The sequence below is a fragment of the Epinephelus fuscoguttatus genome, linkage group LG15, assembly GCF_011397635.1.
Source record: "Epinephelus fuscoguttatus linkage group LG15, E.fuscoguttatus.final_Chr_v1".
In the NCBI taxonomy this organism is placed as follows: Eukaryota; Metazoa; Chordata; class Actinopteri; order Perciformes; family Serranidae; genus Epinephelus; species Epinephelus fuscoguttatus.
The window spans coordinates 37,757,882-37,778,188 of record NC_064766.1 but is presented as its reverse complement, the minus strand read 5'-3'; the positions used below and the strand labels follow the sequence as shown (position 1 = coordinate 37,778,188).

The 20,307-nt window shown below is 40.6% G+C and overlaps 1 protein-coding gene across 2 annotated transcripts; it reads left to right on the top strand.

Annotated features, from left to right (window-relative positions):
* The first annotated feature begins 14,242 nt into the window (after positions 1-14,242).
* On the top strand, positions 14,243-18,737 carry arf1 (ADP-ribosylation factor 1). Of its 2 annotated transcripts, none has more exons than XM_049597651.1 (5): positions 14,243-14,320; positions 15,688-15,884; positions 16,003-16,113; positions 16,906-17,030; positions 17,152-18,737. In XM_049597651.1, the coding sequence occupies exons 2-5, from the start codon at positions 15,740-15,742 to the stop codon at positions 17,308-17,310; spliced, it is 540 nt and encodes a 179-aa protein (XP_049453608.1). In that variant the 5' UTR covers positions 14,243-14,320; positions 15,688-15,739; the 3' UTR covers positions 17,311-18,737. The 2 variants fall into 2 exon arrangements, with proteins under 2 accessions (XP_049453608.1, XP_049453609.1); XM_049597652.1 differs by having other exon boundaries at positions 14,256-14,320; positions 15,707-15,884.
* Positions 18,738-20,307: the final 1,570 nt, after the last annotated feature.

Genomic DNA, 20,307 nt, shown 5'->3' with positions numbered 1-20,307 from the left:
GTACCACCAGTGTCCTACATCAAGACGTGGTAACATTTTGGGGAAAATGCCTGTATGGCTGTGATGTGACTGAAAGCAGTGACAGTACAGGGACAAGCACATACAAGGTAATGCCCATCTGACGAAAGCCACTTTCATATGGAGTGAGCGATTCCACCACAAGCATCCGCTGATAATGTATTTGAATCAGCGACTGGTTTGTTAACTACCACGCAAGATATTAATTAAATCCATGAACACTGGCACCAAACCAAACCAGCTCCTTGCCCACCTTGTTCCTGAAAATAACAAGAGCCGTCTTCAACCACGTAGACTTACATTTAGTCTTGCCCCATCTTCCTCTTCCTCTTCCTTTTGAGCTTTATGGCGGTTCAGTTGCATTACCGCCATCTGCTGGGCTGTCCCTTGCTCCTTCTGTTCTGGCATTGCTCTGGAATGTGTGAAAACACACAAGACGGAAATGTTCCTGAATGTAGTGCGTGTTTGAATAATGAAGCTCTTGAGTGGTTATCCCGGAAATTTACCAGGGAATTATGCGTGACAGAGGCTCTGTAGAATAACTGATGTGCTGTAAACTTTTGAGCGGCAAACATTTTTCCTAATTTGTTGCAGATTTCAGGTGTAAAATACTAAAAAAAAATTGCTTTTACTGCAACTTTCATTTAGAGAAGAGAATACTTTCTCATGTTAGATTTTACTGATCCAAACGATGGTGAATTAAGGGGCATGTAGTGGTTAATTCAGGTTCAGTCGACTCAAACCTAACTAATCACGACAAAATATCTGTGTTGCAATTAAGTGGAGCATTTAGACCTCTGTACTGACAGGTCAACAAACTCTGAACCCTTTCAGTGACAGTTATGTGGTTAAGATTGAGGCTGGCACATAAGACAAAGCCATGTAGTTACCATGTTGAACACCTACGCCACCGAATTAGCTGCTGGACTGCCTGTCTACAGACGGTGCCTCATTAAGAAGACGCTATTGCAACCTTCCACAGATAATACTGACACCCGAATGAATGAAAAACCTAATCACAGTCACATACTTAGAATATGGACTAGCTGTCAGTCAGGAAGACTAATAGATTTAGGCCACAATGCCCAAACACGGGCTATGGATTCATCGTAGGGCGAAAGAAGAAGAAAATAAAGCTGGACTAATAATTTGATTCCTTTGAGAGACTGCAGAAGCCAGCTGTGCTTTTTGGAGAAACAATAATACAAGAAAAAAAATCTATGTGATGAGAGTTAAGAAAAAAGATGGAGCTTTGTTGAAGAGAAAGACCTGATCTCAAGATAGATTAGGGGCTGGATGTGAATAGAGCCCACCAGTGCTCAGGCTCAGCCGCTGGACCCCTGATAGTCTTTGAGCCCTGCAACAATGTCACCACCAGAGGCCAGGTCTCACTGCTATCTAACCCCATTATCTCACAGAAAGATTGATACACACCCCCTCCAGAGTGGAAGCACCACAAAAAGTGATACCCTTCCGTTCTCATTCATGCGGATTCATTAGTCCGTCCACCCCCACATCAAACTATATTTTAAGCCGTCTTTCACAGTTTGTCCTACGACTGAAACTCATTACTTCGGTATACTTATTTTCCCAGACATTCATAAAAATGCTATGGCATTTAAATCCTGCCTCATGATGGGAAATGAATAAAGCCTTGTTGAAGACTGTTGTGTATGAGCTCCTGGGAGCCAGCCAGGTTCAGGTTTGGTTTAGTGACTGGGAGGCTGTCAGCAGCTCATTCCACACGTCGACCTTTGACACTTTTCACACCATCTGAATGGGAGAGAACAAGTACAAAACATGAAACAGATCACAGGATGGACAGAAACTCCGGCCCTGCAGCGACGCTGTCTTTCGGCTGAAGGAAATGGGCCCTTCCCTTCAGACCAGACCCACTTAGCAGCATTGTCACCCAAGTGAGATGAACATTGTTAGCAGATAGTTGCCAGAGGAGGCTCCAGTGGCTCCAGTGGGAGAGATGGCATCCTGACTGTGAGAACTTCGACGCGACCAGACTGCAAGAGGCACCACCCAATAACCATATAAATGGGGGACAATAGACCTAATTGCAATCAGTGTCCTCTCTTTATTTTATGTCCTGAGTTTCACCCTGACATTCACAAGAGACCACTGCATGCATTTCAATAAAGCTGTGTTGTTGTGGGGCAGACCGGAGCGACGTATATACAGTGGAGTGGTGCAAAGGCCCACACTCAAATGACACGATGCAAATACGCCCACAGAAGTCACACTTTGGTTACGGCCAGCATTCTGTTTCAGTCTTCCTGAGGCCTTTTGATGTTATGAACATAAAAATCACTGATAACAAACATGCAGGCTGGGATATCTAACATGTTCAGTTTGAGGTTTTATAATTTGAAAAGCAGAGTTTTACCAAAAGATGAAATATCAGAGAGTTGCTCTAGTGCTCAACACTTCGACATGAAACATGTTTTGAGCACAGCTTTAAAGAATGTGATTCTCAAAGCTCTTGTTGTTTATAGGTCATACACACCAAAGGTGACGGGCTGAACTGAACTACAGAGGAGAACTGCAGTGTGTGGGCATTTCATTATGTAACTGACTTTGAAGCCAGTCTTTTGATGTCTATGTGTTCTTCTGTCTGAAATTAGATCACTGCCTTGGACTCGGTTCATGTCTTTAAGACATTTAACACATCAGACCTTACAGAACGGAAAATTATTAAAAGCAAAATTAAATTTTCCCTTTGAATATTGCATGAAAAACAGTCTTGGTATACTGCCACGCATGTGATAACTGTATATGACTCCCAAATTAAGATAATGCAAAGTAATCCTCCTCAAAATTGTTTTATTTTGCCTTATTAGTCCTGTTTTTATATGGCCTGTAGGTGATATTTCTCACTTCTGTTTTCTAAATAAATAGATCCTGACAGCGCTCACACCTTTATCCGACACTTCAGCCACTAAATTCTAACTTTGGATCCTCCAATGTGTTGTTTATCACACAACACTAATCACTTTTTTTGCCACTTTTGGATAACAGTAGACGGACAAAATAATCTTCTACAGATAATCTTGTGCACTGATACACAACAAACCTTTCTCTAATGGCTGTGTTGAAACATCTCCACATCTGTAGCAATCATGGCATTACATTTTCTCTTTTACAGCCAGGGAGGGGAACGTGTGAAGTATGTCGCCTGCCTTGAATGAGGATGATGGGTTATCTGCAAGATTTCTAAAGAGGGCAGCCATCATCAGAAGAGCTGTGGCACCTGTAAAGCAGCCTTATCCCCTTTTGAAGTGCCTGTTTGTATTGTTGAAGCCAACAAAGGAATTTTGCCACCTCTGTACTTACAAGAGAACATTAGTCAAACTGGGGGAGATAACAAGGGGGAGAGGGGGGCTGACAAACTAATGCACTACACAGTCTACAGGTGTGTCTGCACGGACATGTATTTGATTACCACACTGACTGCTCTGGCTCTTCAGTCTGAGGAAGAGTTTTTAAGGGGAGCCCTCTGTGTTCAGGTATGCTGCTGTAAGATGTGGTCTGGTAGTGGTGGTGGTGGTGGTGGTGGTGGTGGGGTGCCGAGCCTGGAGGTTGACAAGGGGTCGTCCTCCAGATCAATGCGGGCTGAGGCTGTAGTGGGGAGGAGGAGGCAGACATGATCACTCATTAGTCACCTTTTCACCTCTCTGTAGCTCAAAGCGGGTCAGCAGGTAGGATGAGCATGTATGCATCTCCAGAAACAGTTTCAGTTACATTAATTTGCATTATCTCTCATCTTTGTGGTGGGGACTTCATATTTATCACAAGCCTATAATATGAGATTGTTTACTCACTTGTAGCAAAGTAAACCATATGTTGTTTGTTGTTATTGGGAATTATATCATGTATTATTACAGATTTTGCTTAACCAGATTGAAAGTTCAGGCCCTGTTTAGACGACAACGGTTTCTCTAAAAACGGAAAAGTCTGTCCATTGCGTTTTAAAAAACTTCTGCGTTTATATGACGGCGTTATTGAAACGATCTCCGTTCACATGGAGCCACAAAATCTACTGGAAATGCTGTAGTATGCACGCCAGGCCAATGGGTGGCAGTGTAAATTTGCAAAGCAACACCACGGTGTGACGCCATGCGCCTGCGTTGAAGCGCCTTCCTCTACAATGCAGTGATTACAAACCAAAACAAAGAAGACACAATGGCGAAAGCATGCACAGATAACTTTGTCTGGATGGACGACGAGGTGGAGTTGCTACAGTAACAGATCTGCACTTCACTTCAAATCAACAAGGTGAGCAGCACAAACAGCTCAGCGTTGTTGTTTTGACGGTCGGCATGCCTAGTGACTGGAACCGTAATGCGCATGTGCAAGAAGTCTCCGTTTTCAGAGGAACTGCATATTGCAAGTTTACATGACAACGGAGATGCTGCCAGAATTGCACTCTGGAACCCGTTTTCAAAACGTTGCGTTTTCAGGCACCCAAAACGCCGCTATCGTGTAAACGATCGGCCAAAACGCAACTAAAGTTTACCGTTTTCAGTTGAAATCGTTATCGTATAAACGGGACCTCAGTCAAAACTGTGCAGGAGATTTTTTATCTGCACCAGATAATCAGCTCCAATCAACAGTGATGGAAGTATGACACCCAGATAAACACACTAAATTTCACCCCTTTTCTGAAGCAATCCGATGACAGGCCACTACAATCCGTTCATCATTGTCCAAGCAGGACTTCGTTATAGTTCCAAATTAATCAGCACCGAGTTTAGAAGATGGACTGAATACAATAGAGATATTAAAAAGAAGCAACCACCCTAATTTCCACTGGCCTCCAGGCTGCTTTCTACTGTTTACTTACACTGTTTTCCAGTGTGTTTGTGACGTTGAAAGTGACACACCAGTAAAAATACAGAAAGGCATACTAGTTTACTGCATAGCCACCTGCACAGCTCTGGACTACTGGCAACGGGCAAGAAGTCTATCGTCTATTTTCAGCTGGTTTCCTCCCTGTTAAAGAACTGCATACACCTGCTAAGTTTGGCACAAAAAAACCAACCTGTATATTAAAGCTTTTAGAGTGGATACAATTAAAAAATACAGGTTTAGTGTTGTAGTATGAATGAGGTCAAATTAAATTCCCCAAAATTATTATGTATGATTGTCAACTTGTTAACTGTGCTAATCTTTTATTAACAAGACCAAACAGAAAAAGGTCCTTGGTCTTCTCTGAGAACATTAGTCAGCATATACAGTAGGTATGACACTGACATCATAAATGCCATTTTCAGATTGTCATTTTGAGTCAGTCAGTCAGTTACATGTTCTCTAATTATTCATAATAACCAGAGTAAATCAAAACGTTTTGTTACCGTTATCATGTAAGCATCATTATTTCACCTTTTGTTAAAAACAGGATTGGAACAGGCATCTCTCAATTAATGTATCAGTATCTTTTCAAATTAGTTTGTTGCAGAAAAGACATGTCATGGCTGTCAGTGGTGAAAAAATAAAACTTGTGAAACAGCTTTGTCCTTACAACCAACACTGCAATTAATCGAACTTGTATGTAAATTAATCAACACAAAAAAAAAAAACAATAAATACTCACAAACACCCTCCATTTTCCTTTTCTATCCCTATTTGGTTTCCATGCATCTTTCCATACAGTAGCTCAACCAGCAACAACTCATGTAAATTTGGCAGAATTTGGTTTTAAAGGGCTATTGTGCTGGATTTAGTGGCATCTAGTGGTGAAGTTGCAGATTGCAACCATGTGACTCTTCTTCCTGGTGCCAAGCATGAACATTCTGGGCTACTGTAGAAACAACAGGACAGATTCCATGAAAGAGGACCTGCTCTGTATGTCGATATAAATGGTTCCTCAACCTATGTATCCATAGACTGTTTTTATTCTCAAATGCATCCACTTTTTTTTAAAGTTCCATCTTGGTGATCAAAAAACATCAGCCCATATGGAAAGCCAGAATGAAGGAGGGTGAATAAGATGCATGTCCAAATTCATCCACATCATTGTGGACATGTCCTGAGTGAGTGAGATTGGGTGTATCAATTACAAGGTGACTAGCAGGGGAGAGGAACGGGGTTATCATTAGCAGGGACTGGCGCTGGCCTCTGGTAGTTCCAGTAATTACCTCACAAAGGGTGGTGCTTGCCTTCCCACTGCTTTTCCCACACTGCACTCCAGGCTCAGAATTCCAATCGGCCCCAGACCTGCAATCTCCTCGGTTTTAGACAGCAAATTACTGACAAGTCCCATTCTTCACAGCACTGTAATTGCTTTTTAGTGCTGTTTTTATTGAGGCAACCCCAACCCCCTTGTCCTTCCCTCAATAAAGCCAAGTCAGGGAAGGGGCGAAGGGTTAATATAGATAACATTAGTACCTAATTGGAAGGTCTCGGATCGCAGGAAAGTTTCATACAAGTCCTGTCATTTTTTTAATGTCTTGTAATTCTTGAGTGAACAAGGGTGAAGGTTTCTTTCAACATCTGTCAAGACAAATATGAAACGGTGGATTTGGGGGTCCACCCTCAGAACATCTTGAGAATCAAACACTTTATTTCCTGCTTTTTGGTGAATTTTATGCACCAAGTTGTACCTTGTCTGCATCATATTGCAGTGTAAATGTCTTTAATTTTGTCAAAATAAAAGCCCTCTGCGACTTTTATGTTTTTAAGGGAGGACAAATGCACATGTTCTAAATTGTAAGGAGGATGTGTCCCCTGCGTCCCCCCTAAATCCATACCTCTGTGAGTGAATATCACTGTTTAAGGTTTTTTTTTTGACAAACGTGTTTTTGAAATGTATGGTTCATTTGCCCCACACTCCATATGAAGGCACATGCAAACTCTACAATACTGCTTCTGCGTGTGTCTGCTCCAGAGAAGTGATGTCATTAAGGCTCTTCACATCCCATACAAAGAGAGGCACTGAGCATCTTGGCTACTCTACGACTTAAATCACTTCGTGTTGTCTTTCCCACCCTGCGCATTACTCTCTCAATCTATTACTTTGTGGAAATCATTAGTCTCCATGTCAATACAAGCTCCGAGCAGAGAAAACATCTCATTATGGGACTTAAAGAGATCCGTAGCATTCTTGGCTCTGTCAAGCTGTTCTTCCTTTCTTCAATATAGTTACTTTCCTTTCACTGAGAGGACAAATTCTCAACGTTCCACTGCCGGACAACCAAACAGTTGCCATTTGAAATGAGAAAAAGAGAAAGAATGGAAAATGGCTGAGGGATTAGAGGATCTAAACAGGATAAAGGGATAGGAGATTCTTGGTGTGATCCAGTTTAGTTTGAAAGGTGGAGGGTCTTAACAAGGATTTGAGACTTTAGAATTCATTGTGCCATTATTTCTATCCTGTGCAGTTTCAGCTAAATTGTTTGCCATTTTGTGGTCCTTACAGACCCATAGCTCTGAACATCTTTACATGTAAGTGTACCCACAATATTTTCAAATTATGAAACATAATGTGCTCATTATCCCTTCATTTGGATTTTAACCATTTTCAGTTTTTTTCCCGCATGTACGTTTCCATATGTGATGTGGACATGCCCAAAATGGTATTGATCTTAAATCTTATAGCTCTACAGAGGGTTTTTTGTGCCTTCAGTAGAAGCCACACACAAAGATGAGGTCAATATCAGAAAGTGGGAAAACTAGAGAATGCAAAGGTAAGTTAGAGGTACAAAATCAAAATTACATATTTTTCCCTTTACCTGTAGTGCTGTTTATCAGTCTAGATTATTCTGATGAGTTGCCAAGTGTTGGAGATATCAGCAATAGAGATGTCTGCCCTCTCTCAAATACAATGGAACTAGATGGCACTCAGCTAGTGGTGATAAAAGTACATATAGACACCAACTCAACAGCAATGTCGCCTTCCAGAAATCATGACCTGGTTACTCAAGATAATCCACAGACTTTGTTGCGAGTAGTTTCATGTAGGAACCTTTTGTTTCCTACCGAACAATATCCGCTAACCATATCACCGCATGAACGGAGGTGCGCATCTACTCGAGAGCCTCGTGGCGTTAATGGTGTCCTCCTCAACTGAGCTGTAACACTAGCCAGGTCAGAGGTGGTAAGTGAGCTAATAGTAGATGCATGCTTCCGTCTGTGCTGTGATATGATTGGTGGGTGTAGTTCGGTAGAAAGTAAATAGTTCCTATATTAAACTTGTCAACCTGGCCATGATATCTGGAAAAAGACATTGCTGTTTTGTGTTTCCAACACTTGGCGACTCACGCCAAAACAACCTAGATTGATAAATAGTGTCACAGGTAAAGGGAGAAAAATATATTGTTTTTTTAGGGATGAACTGTCCCTTTATGTTTATATGGTTTATATACAAGAAAGTGATCTACATTTCTCTTGTATCAAACATGACTACATCTGGGCTTTACTTGCGGAGTATAAGTCCCCAGGGCTACAACCTGCAGCTGAGTTGGGCAGCAACCTAATTCACCTGTGCCGTCATGTGTCCACCTCCCTGTCAGTCTGAGCAGGCTGACACCTCTGACCCCGTCAAGGTGTCAAATAGCTTGTCAGAGGCCTTCAATAAAGTACAATGGCAAGCCCTCTAATGCATTACCACACGAGCTCCAGCCAGAAATGAGAGGCTGTAGCCTTCCCGGCCTCGAGGCAGACAGGTGCGCCGTCTAGCAACACACACACCAAATACACACACACAAAGAAGCCCTCCCTATCAAAACAATGACCAGCAAAATGATAGGTTGATAACACAGCTTAGATGATAAATATCTATATTATAATGTTTGAGCAAACCAAACATCATGGGATTAAGGTGGAATTATCAGTTATCAAAATTATCATTATGTTTTTTGGCCTGTGGCGCACACACTTGTATGCAATGTTCTAAATGCCTTGAAATTCATTATTCAATCACGTAAGGATTATCTGTGAGGGGCTTACATAACCAAAAGAGATCAGTTGTCAGTAGCAATAAAAAACACCTTACCTGGACCACCTTGGGAGCTTGTTAGACCTGTCACCATGAGGCCTCTCTAAAGGGCCCCAAGGGCCACTTATAGTCAAACTGTCAATGGCACAGATGCTGGAATGTTGGAGAAATAAGATGAGACCATGTTACAAATCATTTGGCATCAACATGACAGGTGAAAAATCCGATATGCCAAATCTGGACACCTACCTGGTTGGTTTCGATGCCACAGGTTTTGGTTGGTGCTGGTTGGTCCTCTAGGCCCTGCTTCGACATGCTGTGCATTCCAACCAATTATCTACCCCAAGGTGCAACAGGTTCACACTTTAATCTTTGATGCCTCTTCCAATGGGATATAGCTGGATTTAAAACAGGGAACAGGGGTGGGACAACCCTTAAAAACCTGTATACATAGCAAACATGAATCAACTTCAAACCAACCCACTGAGGGAAACAAAAAAGTCTTTCAAAGAAATACCTTTATCCTCACTGTTGTTTCATCTTGCAATGGCTCGTCATAGCCCATGTGGATGCTTGAAGCAAGTTTCAAAGAGAGAGCAGCAGACGTAGCCTCAGATATTACACCAGTCAAAACGTCCTTTGAGTTCATAGAAGGTGGCAAAGTGTCCTGTTAAATGTAGGTCATTTGAAGGGTGCTGAGAATTTGAAGAAATGGACCATGCACCTCACGTCCAGCCAAGTCATCCTTTACAAGGAAATCCAGTTCCCTGGCATGGACGTCGCGTTCTACGTGTACCCTAACACCTCGCCAGTATGCCCACTTCCTGCAAGCCAGCAATTCCCATTCTTATTACACCCTCGTCCCACGCCAGAGGCCCCCGTGTCCTTTCTGAGGAAGTGCGTCCTTGAAGAGCTTGTCTCAGCCATCTGTCACGGGTGTCCCAGGACATCTCCCATCAACACCAAAGGCTCCCTCATATTCTGGACCAGTTGTCATTGGAAGAGTGAAAGGGTCATGGGGTAACTGAACACAAGGATACAGTAGCGCAATTGTCCTAAATTAAAATCCAAACAAGTTTAAAGAATACATTTTGTGGCATCAAGGATGAAGAAATTTGCACAAGTAGGTTCTGGGAAATTTTTGATTGATGCAAAAATGGGACACAATGGCTTGGCTTACAAATGTTCTTTAATTTTTGAGTTTGTTGCCTGACTGTATATTTTGATATGCATTTCATACTCTTCATTGCTATTCAGCTAGATCACCTCACTGCCTTTGTTTCCAAAAACTGTGCTGTCAAAATACATGAGAACAATCTTCATGCGGTAATGACTCAATATGGAATCAAATATTTCCGCATGTACCCGGGGCGGAGTGCAAAATGTTATGTAAATCCCCTTAACGACCTTTTCATGCTGCCGACAATCACCATACAAAGGTGATTGGCAGCCGACACTGGTGCACATTTATCCTTTTGCCCCAGCCTGTCTCTCTCTGTAGCGCCCCCTACTGTGAGAGGCGTGGGGTAGGGTGCCCAGTGGCGCTTGTTGCCAATGGATGAAGCCAGCATGGATCCTCTCATGGCAACGATGCTGGTCGTTGTAATAATGTTTGGTTTGTTTCCTGCTTCACACCTCCTTTGGGATTTTGCCCGACCTATAATCCAGTACATGAGACGCAGAGGGAGGCATCCCATGCCTGTCCATCCGAGTTCCAGCACTGCTTAGCCCAAACTAGCCCCTTTGTACGGTTCACACAGCAGTCTATTGGTTGCCCGTGGGCCATTTCATAATGTGCTTCTATTATCATGATTATTATGATTAATGAAACCCCACACCACACACACAAACTCCAAATAGAAAAATAAGATCTTCAAAAAAATGTATATTTAAGAATGTGAAGGCTCACAAAACTGCAGATAACACGTCTCACACACAAATTTTCTCTGTCACACATACACACACACACACACACACACACACACACACTAGATCAGCGTTCCCAAGCCCCTTACTGAGCGTTTTTATCCTTGCAAGGCCTCGTGTCAGAGGGGAGTAAGGCCCCTACTGAGATTCTTACCCACTTCCTACTGAAAAGCCTGTTTGGCTCCTTGGCAGCCCTTTTCCATTCACAAACTGCAGACAAGCCTCCCTCTCTGCCTCATCAGCCATAAATGCACCTTGACTTGGGCTTGACTGACTAAGCGGCTTGGACAATGCCTCTCAGGTGATAATGTGGTCCAAATACAATGCCCAGAAATGTACCAAAAGCATATCTCATTTTTCATACCCTGCGTAAATGTTGCCCCTTGAGCCCTTTGTAGCCAGGTAGCTGTTCTGGGGACACATTGGACACAAATAAAGAAGGGATTTGAAACAGACAGAGAGAGTGCACGTGTGCATGTGTGGAAGAAAGTTAAAGCATTTACACAAGCGAGGCATCAGAATTTGTTTGTGTGTTTGTGTGTGTGCTTTGAGGGGGTGATTTATACACCCCCTACTGTCCTATTTCTAGTCCTCTGTCCACACATCACAACTGTCAGTAACTAGTGAGATATGAAGCCGAAAAGGAGAAAGGAGGAAGGAGGAGAGCCCTTCAAATGGATATTACCGCTGTGTTTGCCTGTGGAGAATGGGAAGGTGGATTTAGCATTACCCCAAGGATCTTTACTGTACCTTCGGCTCACCACATGGTATGTTATGAATGCATATTATGATCATGTCATCCCAATAAAGTCTGCTTTTTAGATGTTTCATTAAAATCCTCAGCTGCTACTGAATGCATTCTTAAACCCTGAGATTATCCAGATGATCTTTGAGCATTATTTCTGCTTCATATATCTCATTTGAATTCAAAATGTTTTGGTGGTTTTCAGCTTGCAGGTATGATATTTCAGCAAAGGGATTATCTCAGAGTGCACATATGTGATTTGGCTGCAGCAAGAAAAAACAAGACATATAAAATATGATTCTGACAGTTTCATTGCACGTGTTTGCCCTGATGTCTGTTGTCACACCTCAACACCTGGACCTGTGAATGGGGGGTTTGACATTATTCCCAGCTGTACATAGCTATAGCTACAATTTACTTTTTAAAGTATTTGTTTTCTTTTCTTCTGAAGCCCATTTTGTTGACTGTATTGTGTTTTGCATTGTATTACAGAACAGTGCAGAGTTGAAGCCTGCCTTGTTTAGTGCTGTTTATCTTTATTTATTTTTGTTGTTATTTAATGATGGTTCATATTGGTCCAGCTGACTGGCTACTGTTACAACCTTAAAGGGAAATAGCTCACAGGTAAATAACAGGTTTTGCTCACCATGTTTTTGAGATGATAAGAGCATCTTGGCGTTGCATTAGATATCAATATTTTAGAAAATGTAGTTGTTTTAGATTATCATATTATAGTACTGTGGGCAGTGCAAAGCTTCCAAACCTGTCAGTGTTGTACTTCACTAAATATGACATTGTAAACACAAATGGAGACACCACCTACAATATATATGTAGATACCACTGTTATGCAACCTCTTCTAGAACTGAGAAGCTGCCTCGTCTTAAGATTTACTACTACGCTGTGTTTTGGGGTTGATTTTGAAAGGGTTGGATGAACCCATGGGTTGCAGAATTTCCTCAAAGAAAAGCACATAATATGTTGAAGTCAAACTCTGAGTGGCAAAAAAAAAACCAAAAAAAACTGGCATGTGTCAGAGTTTGTGTTTTCACCTGACACTTCATGAAACCTTTGGTTCATGACATTTTCTTTCCTTAGAGAGGCACATAGCTATATGTTGTCTAAAATATAAACAATTTGCAGCGTAAGTTCTCCAGGTTCAAACAATATCTGCAATATCAGAAAGGAAGATAAAGAGAGAATGTTTTATAGTTACGGAGGGTTTTGTTCAGGAAACATCTATATGCCTTATTGTGACACTAAGTCAACCATGAGAATCTACAAGAATCCAAACAACTGCTACTTCAGAAACACCTTCCACACACACATACACACACACACACACACACACACAAAGAAGACAGCAGTCGCTGTAAAAATATGCTGAGAGCGATCTCTCAGGCATTTGGCAGGGCAAAACCACAAATTATGGTTGCAGAGTGAGACAGCGTTATGAGCCTTCACTGTGTGGTCCATCACCAACTATAGACCCTTCTCCCCTCCTGCTGCTCGCTCCTGCCCTTCTACCCTCCTGCTGCCCCCTCTGCTGGGGGTAGCAGGCATAGTTGACCCTGCTTGGTTAAAATTCAACTGGCGCAACAATAACATGGTTCGACTTTTCCTTAATGACCTGCTCGTAGAGCAAAAGACAGTGGAAGTAGTTGAGTTTGAGAACAAAAAACTTAATTGAAAATAAATAAAGACTGCAGGTCATCACCAGGTTGCTCTTTGGGAAATACAAATACATTGTTCACAATACAATATAATGTTTGTCAAAAAAAAAATAAAAAATGCAATAACATTATACTTAACCCTTTATGGGAAACATCTTACTTAAATCCCCCAATTTAACATTGATAAGCAGCATAAGAAAGATAGCTTGTAACACAACATATAGTAATAGTAAGCAAAACAACTTTACTTTAATGTGATCTAAAATCAGATACAACAAAATTCTAATTTTATACATTAAATACGTATATTTATTATTCAATTTAATATCTATTCTTTATTAATACTTATTTTCTCTCTATGACAAGTGAGTGAACATGAGAGCCATTTCATGCAGCTGAAATCTCTGGGATAAATCTACAACTTGTTTTATTTTCTCATATATATCTTTTTTTTTTATGAAACCATTATTATCAAGGTCAAGAATTAACCTTCAAGCTCACCATGCTTTCAAAACCTCAGAACACATTAATATACAGTTTTAAATGTACCTGTGAATGATTTGTACATGTGTATAAACAATAAATACTTCTTTATAACGTATTTATTTGAGTATAATTTATAGTGTTTTATTAATCATGCATTAACTCTTAATACAGAGAAATTATACTTTCATTGTTGACAAATAGCGACGTCAATAAACACAAAAACTGGCCCCCTGTGTAGGTCTGTAAATACACTATGTGTGTGTGTTTCAGACAGCTTAGTTTGTGTTAATATTCTGTTTATAAATGCTGAATAGTTGAGTTCAAGTACGCCAATCAACCGACTTATTAAACGTTGTTATTTAACAGTATCAGCTGTGGGTGTAATTCTCCCCTCGGCCACAAGAGGCGACACCTCTCATCCTGACGACAACGGAAGTTAAGCCGGAACGGAAACTCTGACGTGTCAAATTCTCGCCATTTTCCTGAGGACGGAAACGCCTTGAAGAAGGAAGGAGGCATATCAACCGTGTAAGTGTGATATAGTGACATTAATGAGCCAGTTTAATGTTGTTTTCGCTCTATGTAATCGTACATTAAGTCAAACGTTTTCAAGCAAAACTGTCTTTGTGAGCGCGGTGGCGATATTCCGGCCGGCCGAGAGAAAAACTGACTGGCTGCTAACAGCTAACTTCACCGACTATGCTAACTTAGCCGACTTAGCCGACTTATCTGAATCAGCCTGTTATTTGTCTATTTTCTAATTCATGTCCGCATAGTCATCTGTACTGCGTTGGTATGAACAGGTGAAACAATAATCTTAATATGTTGGGAGGTGGTTTCTTAAAACATTGTCGAAAATTCGAACCGGTCGGACGACAGTTAGCATCGCAAGCTAGCAAGCTAACGTTGTTGTTTGTTTACTCAGGTTAGTTGGGCAAGTTTTCAACATCGCATCTTGCCAAGCTAAATGTCAAAACACTCCAGTGAGCCGCGTTGGGTTTTCATTGCGAAAATGGTTCTAACATTACAGCCAAACCTGTGAAGAAATGTACTTACCGTCACAGGACGACGGCTAATGGCTAAAGGCTAACGGCTAACCACATTTATGACCTCAGCCCTGCGTGACGTTAGTTTCACCCTGATCTGGTCAAAAACATGTATTTTCGTGATCCTTCTCAAATTTCCGTTACATTTCCCATGTCGGATAGCCGGGACGTGTTATTTTGTAAAAAAAAAACAAATAAATAAATAAATATGTAAAATATATATGAGAAACCAACGCCAGATTGAGCTAGGAGACATCTCATTTCCGGTGTCTTAGATTGGCTGAACGTGTCGGTGTTTCTTTATAGGATTGGCAGATGTTAAATGTCCTATTCGATCCCATCTGGTTCATTTTCATTTAACCTAGTTTGTAAGTGAAATAGAGGAGCCAGCATGATTTAATGTAATTCTTGTCGGTAGAAATAGAGCAAAGTGTCCGAGCATTTACTCGCTTGACGTCTGTGGACCCAGGTATTTCATGAATATATCAATTACGACACATCTGTTGATCGTTGTTAATTTCATCTATGAAATGTAAAGACAAAGTCAAGCTAAAAGGGTGTCTTCAAATAGCTTGTTTTATGCGACCTAAGTGATACAGATAAACGCCTCAACACAAATGTAAGCAGTCACTCCACACATTTGTGAAGCTGGAGGTTACGTCAGGCATTTTCCTTTAAAATTACTCAACCAATTTATCACCCATCAAAGTGGTTGTTGATTAATTTTCGATCCAATTATAAATTGATTGATTGTCAAATCATTTCAGCTCTATACCACATCATGTTTGATTATTAGCTATTGTTTTCCATACTTGTTATTTCAACCATTGATTTGTTCTTTCTCCTCAGATTTTTTTAATTTTTTTAGTTTTGCCAAAGTAGGTTCCCGTCACCAGCCACAATGGGGAATATGTTTCAGTCACTCTTCAATATGTTTGGGAAGAAGGAGATGAGGATCCTCATGGTGGGCCTGGATGCTGCTGGAAAGACCACCATTTTGTACAAGCTGAAACTTGGAGAGATTGTGACTACCATTCCCACAATAGGTTAGTCAAACTTTTTGAGATAATGATGTTAGCGTGTTGTGTGCCCTTAATACTGTTATATGAAAACGTAAAGATTGTTTTTAATGTAATTATGTGTTGTTGGGGGTTTTTTTTTTAGGTTTTAATGTTGAGACAGTAGAGTACAAGAACATCAGTTTCACAGTATGGGATGTCGGTGGTCAAGACAAAATTCGACCGCTGTGGCGTCATTACTTCCAGAACACACAGGGTAAGTTTAGTTATGTCACAACTTGAGTACCTGACATTTAATTGCTTTAAAGGGGACCTAGTTTGCTCATTTTCAGCTTCATACTTGTATTTCGGGGTTTCTATTAAACACGTTGACATGATTTAATGCTAAAATACACACTCTATTTTCCTCATACTGTCCTTGCTGCAACACTTGTTTTCACTCTTGCTCTTTTTTAGCACCTGCCTCTTAAAGCTCCCCTCCTGAAAAAGCCCAGTCTGTTCTGACTGGTCAGCGTTTTGGGGTCTTTTGTATTTTATGTCTCTGCACTGCATTGCAGCAAGCCAAACACTGTAACATAGTATGGCTGTGCTTTCTACAACGAAAAATCCCCTTATAAGAGCTTCTAAACCAAAATCTGTTCAGCTGGAGTATGATCTGAAAAAGGGGGAGAAATTAACCAAATTGGCATCCGAGATTACGTTTCCCTGACATTAGCATGTAGCTACATGTAGCAGTATATGCTATGTAATCACTTGCAGTAGTTTGCATGGAGCAGATGACCATATAAAGATATCTGTCACAAGCTGGCATCATCTTGTAGCCACAGCAGGAAAAATTGTTTGAAATAGAGTGTTCAGAGCGGTTTGAAGCTTTCCATATCTTTAATATGAACGTCCAAGCATAATGAGCATAATAGATTTTAACCTGTCACTCTGTAGAGTTTTTTTGTTATATATTCACTCAATTTCCACTGTTTTTTATTTTCAGAACACAGGTCACATCACTCACACTCTCATCATCATTGTTCCCCATTTGCTCTTGTTCCAGGTCTCATCTTTGTAGTTGACAGCAACGACAGAGAGCGATGTCAGGAGGCCCGTGAAGAGCTCGCAAGAATGTTGGCAGAGGACGAGCTGCGTGATGCCGTGCTATTAGTGTTTGCCAACAAACAAGTAAGTCAAACTTGTGAAAGTCTTTGGTACAGTCAGGTGGTTAACACATCAAGTTTCCTACAGGTTTTCCTGTTGTAGTCACGGGGTTGGCACCTAATGTTTTCTCGCTGTTTGTTTGTAGGACCTTCCGAACGCTATGAATGCAGCCGAACTCACAGACAAGTTGGGCCTTCACAGCCTACGTAACAGAAACTGGTACATCCAGGCGACCTGTGCCACCACAGGGGATGGCCTCTATGAAGGACTGGATTGGTTGTCTAGTCAGCTCAAGAACCATTAATCATCACCTGCTATCTACAACTAATCTACTCCACCCGATCTCTGACTTTGCTCTCTACTCTTACGGTGTTTCAAAACTGAGTTACCCCCTCCAAAAAAAAGTACTGGAAGCTGCCCTCACCTCAACTGTTGTTATTACAAATATGCAGGCCAGTGGTGGGGGTGATCTATTCTTGTAAAGCTGTCGGGTTTTATTATTTTATTTTATGTAACTGTAAATATATTTGGTAATGGGGCAGCTTTATTGCACTCTTTCAGATCCTACCTTGGTTATTTCTCTTTCTGGCTGTTGGGCAGCCATGTGTGCATTGAATGAGAAAAGGGAGGCAAGGAATAAGAATTTACCAGCATGTTTGCCCAGGACCTCAATGCAATGTGATGACTTGTTATTATCTGGTCACATGTACTGTAGGGAGGGATCCATGAGGGGCTTTTAATTTTCAAAAATCTGAATTAAACACCGATGCACTACTCGCAGCTACTATGGTTACTGTAACCAGTGACTGTATGTACCACCCCCCAATTACCATTTTAGTGAACACTGGCATTGACTATTTGTACTCTGTACTGACATCACTTTGTCCAAGTTTCCTGTCTGTGATCACTTACCAGCCTTTGTTATATGGTAAGTAGGCTTGAATTGAGAAATGCTGCAACGATCTCACATCTACCTGCTTCATGGTTGTTTGAAAGGCAGTCTGTTGAGTCAGCATCGGGTTTTTGTATTTCTGAGTCTCAGGTTTATCATGTGCTGCCTTTGCAATATCCTTGTTAGCAAAACTGCATGATGTGGTCTGTTTGTCTTTAAGGACGTGCATAGTTACTGGGTGTTTACATCATTAGGTCACACAGGAACTATTTCCCTACTGAGTACTTACTTCAACAGCCCTGTATGTAACCCGTTGTGTGTACTGTGTTACGTGATTGTAACAAAAGGAGTTGGACACTACAGTGGCCCTATTGTCACTCAAGACTCTGGCAAATCATGCCTTTTTATTCAATTATGAAATCTGGGAAACGGTGTTCTCATGGCAATACAAAATCAGTTTCAGCTACATATTAACGTAATGCCAGTATCTCTTCCTTTGCAGCACATTGTGCTTGGGTTAAACAGGAAGCCATACACATGCCTTCTTATCCAAGACACATGTTGCCTTTTTATTTTCGAGCTGCTTTTCTAAAAGTTGTGGGTGTTTCTTTACTGCTCTGAACATGTCTTGAGCGTGCATCAAACATTTGTTTTTGATTTCTAAAAGCCTAAATATTTGAACACCATGTTAATCTCTTACTTAGGTTTGTCTGTTTTCTATGTAAAGCTTTTGTTTTGTGAGGAAAAAAGCACTGTAATTAAAGCGACTGGATAAAAAAATGTTTCTGCAACTGATTTTCCATTTTCACACTCTATGCAATAAAACTGCTGAATGTTAAGGTGCGTAATGTAGCTTTTCTCCATACCTGGTAATATTTTGTCATTGTACATTGACAATTAGCATCTTTGCTACTAAAACATGCGCAAGTAATCTCACTGCCTTTTACATACATACATAGTAGTGCTGAAATGATTGATCAGTCGACAGAAAATAAAATCAACATAAAACCACTCCACACTGAAATTACTGATTTTATTAAGAGCGAACAACGCGTTCTGCCTGTGACTTCTAAAGGTTTGCTCAACAGAATCACATGAGCACTCAGGTGCGCAAAATATACATGTGTCACATGACTAATTATTACAGTTATTTCACTTTTCTTTTTCAACATTTGTTCAAAAACATTTTTCTAAAGATAATTTTTCGATTCATCGAGAAAGCATAACAAGTTTACACAAAATTACATCAAAAAACAAAGCGAGACTCGAGTTAAAAGAATGTCATTAAACTTCATCCCATTAAATATAAAAATAGATTTAATGTTTGAGTCATTTATCAAACAGGAAATACCAAATATTCAGTCTTCAGCTTCTCTAGTATACCCAGCAAAAAAGTCATTACCTCAGCAGTGTGGATCAGACAAAATACTTTGAAGTTGCATTGGAGATGCAGCAATTCTGTGTTTTTTTGTTTGTTTTTTAAGTTAAGTTATGTATCTACAAAAACTCTAGAGCACAGACTTGGCCTTTGACCCTTATTTGAAATTTAAGGTAATCTGCCTATGCAGTGTCTGTGAAATAACAGGTCACGCCATGGCAAAATGCATTAACTTGCATTTCATCTGTCACTTCGTTGTTGATAGCAATAAGCAATATACAGATAGGTAATAATTGTGACCTCAGTAGCATCTGGTTACTCCTCAGAACTAATATGAATAAGAAGAAATCAATAAATTTGTCAGGCTGCTGATTGTCTTTCGATGGTACATTGCCAACTTACATCATTGGGATGAAATTAGGTGAACTAATATTTGTACTGAATTAAAACCAAACCCTCACAACTGTAAGTTGCAACTCCAAAAAGACTAACTTCAGGCTTGGCTAAACACAACATTAATTAATTAAACAACCTTTAAAATCAGTCAGTCTTTGTCTTCTTTGTGCAGCACTTTGCATCAAGAACTTTGCTGTTGGATTTTCTGTTAAACACCACAGGAGACAGTGATGTCACCGCTAAAATAAGACAACAAATGACACTCTGTGTCACAGCTACACATATAAATAAAACTGACACAGTGAAAACGAAATCAAACATTTTCTGAAGTTAAGTTACAGGATTTTGTTTTCTCCAGAACTTTTTGTAGTCGGGGGGGGGAAACACTACCCAGAACAAAAAATGACACAAGGCACACACATAATATTTGTCCATATGACAGGACTGGTATGTAATGTTCCAAAAATGACAAACAGGTATTTTTAACCAAGATCAAGTGAAAGTCTTTTGCCTTTGTACGGCATTACAGGCCTTTCTCACAGCAGATGTTTTGACTTGTCATAGGAAAAGCACAGGTGTCACTGATAACACTAACAATGGCTTTGTTCTATTTAAGTGTTCCAGTGAGTGACGGA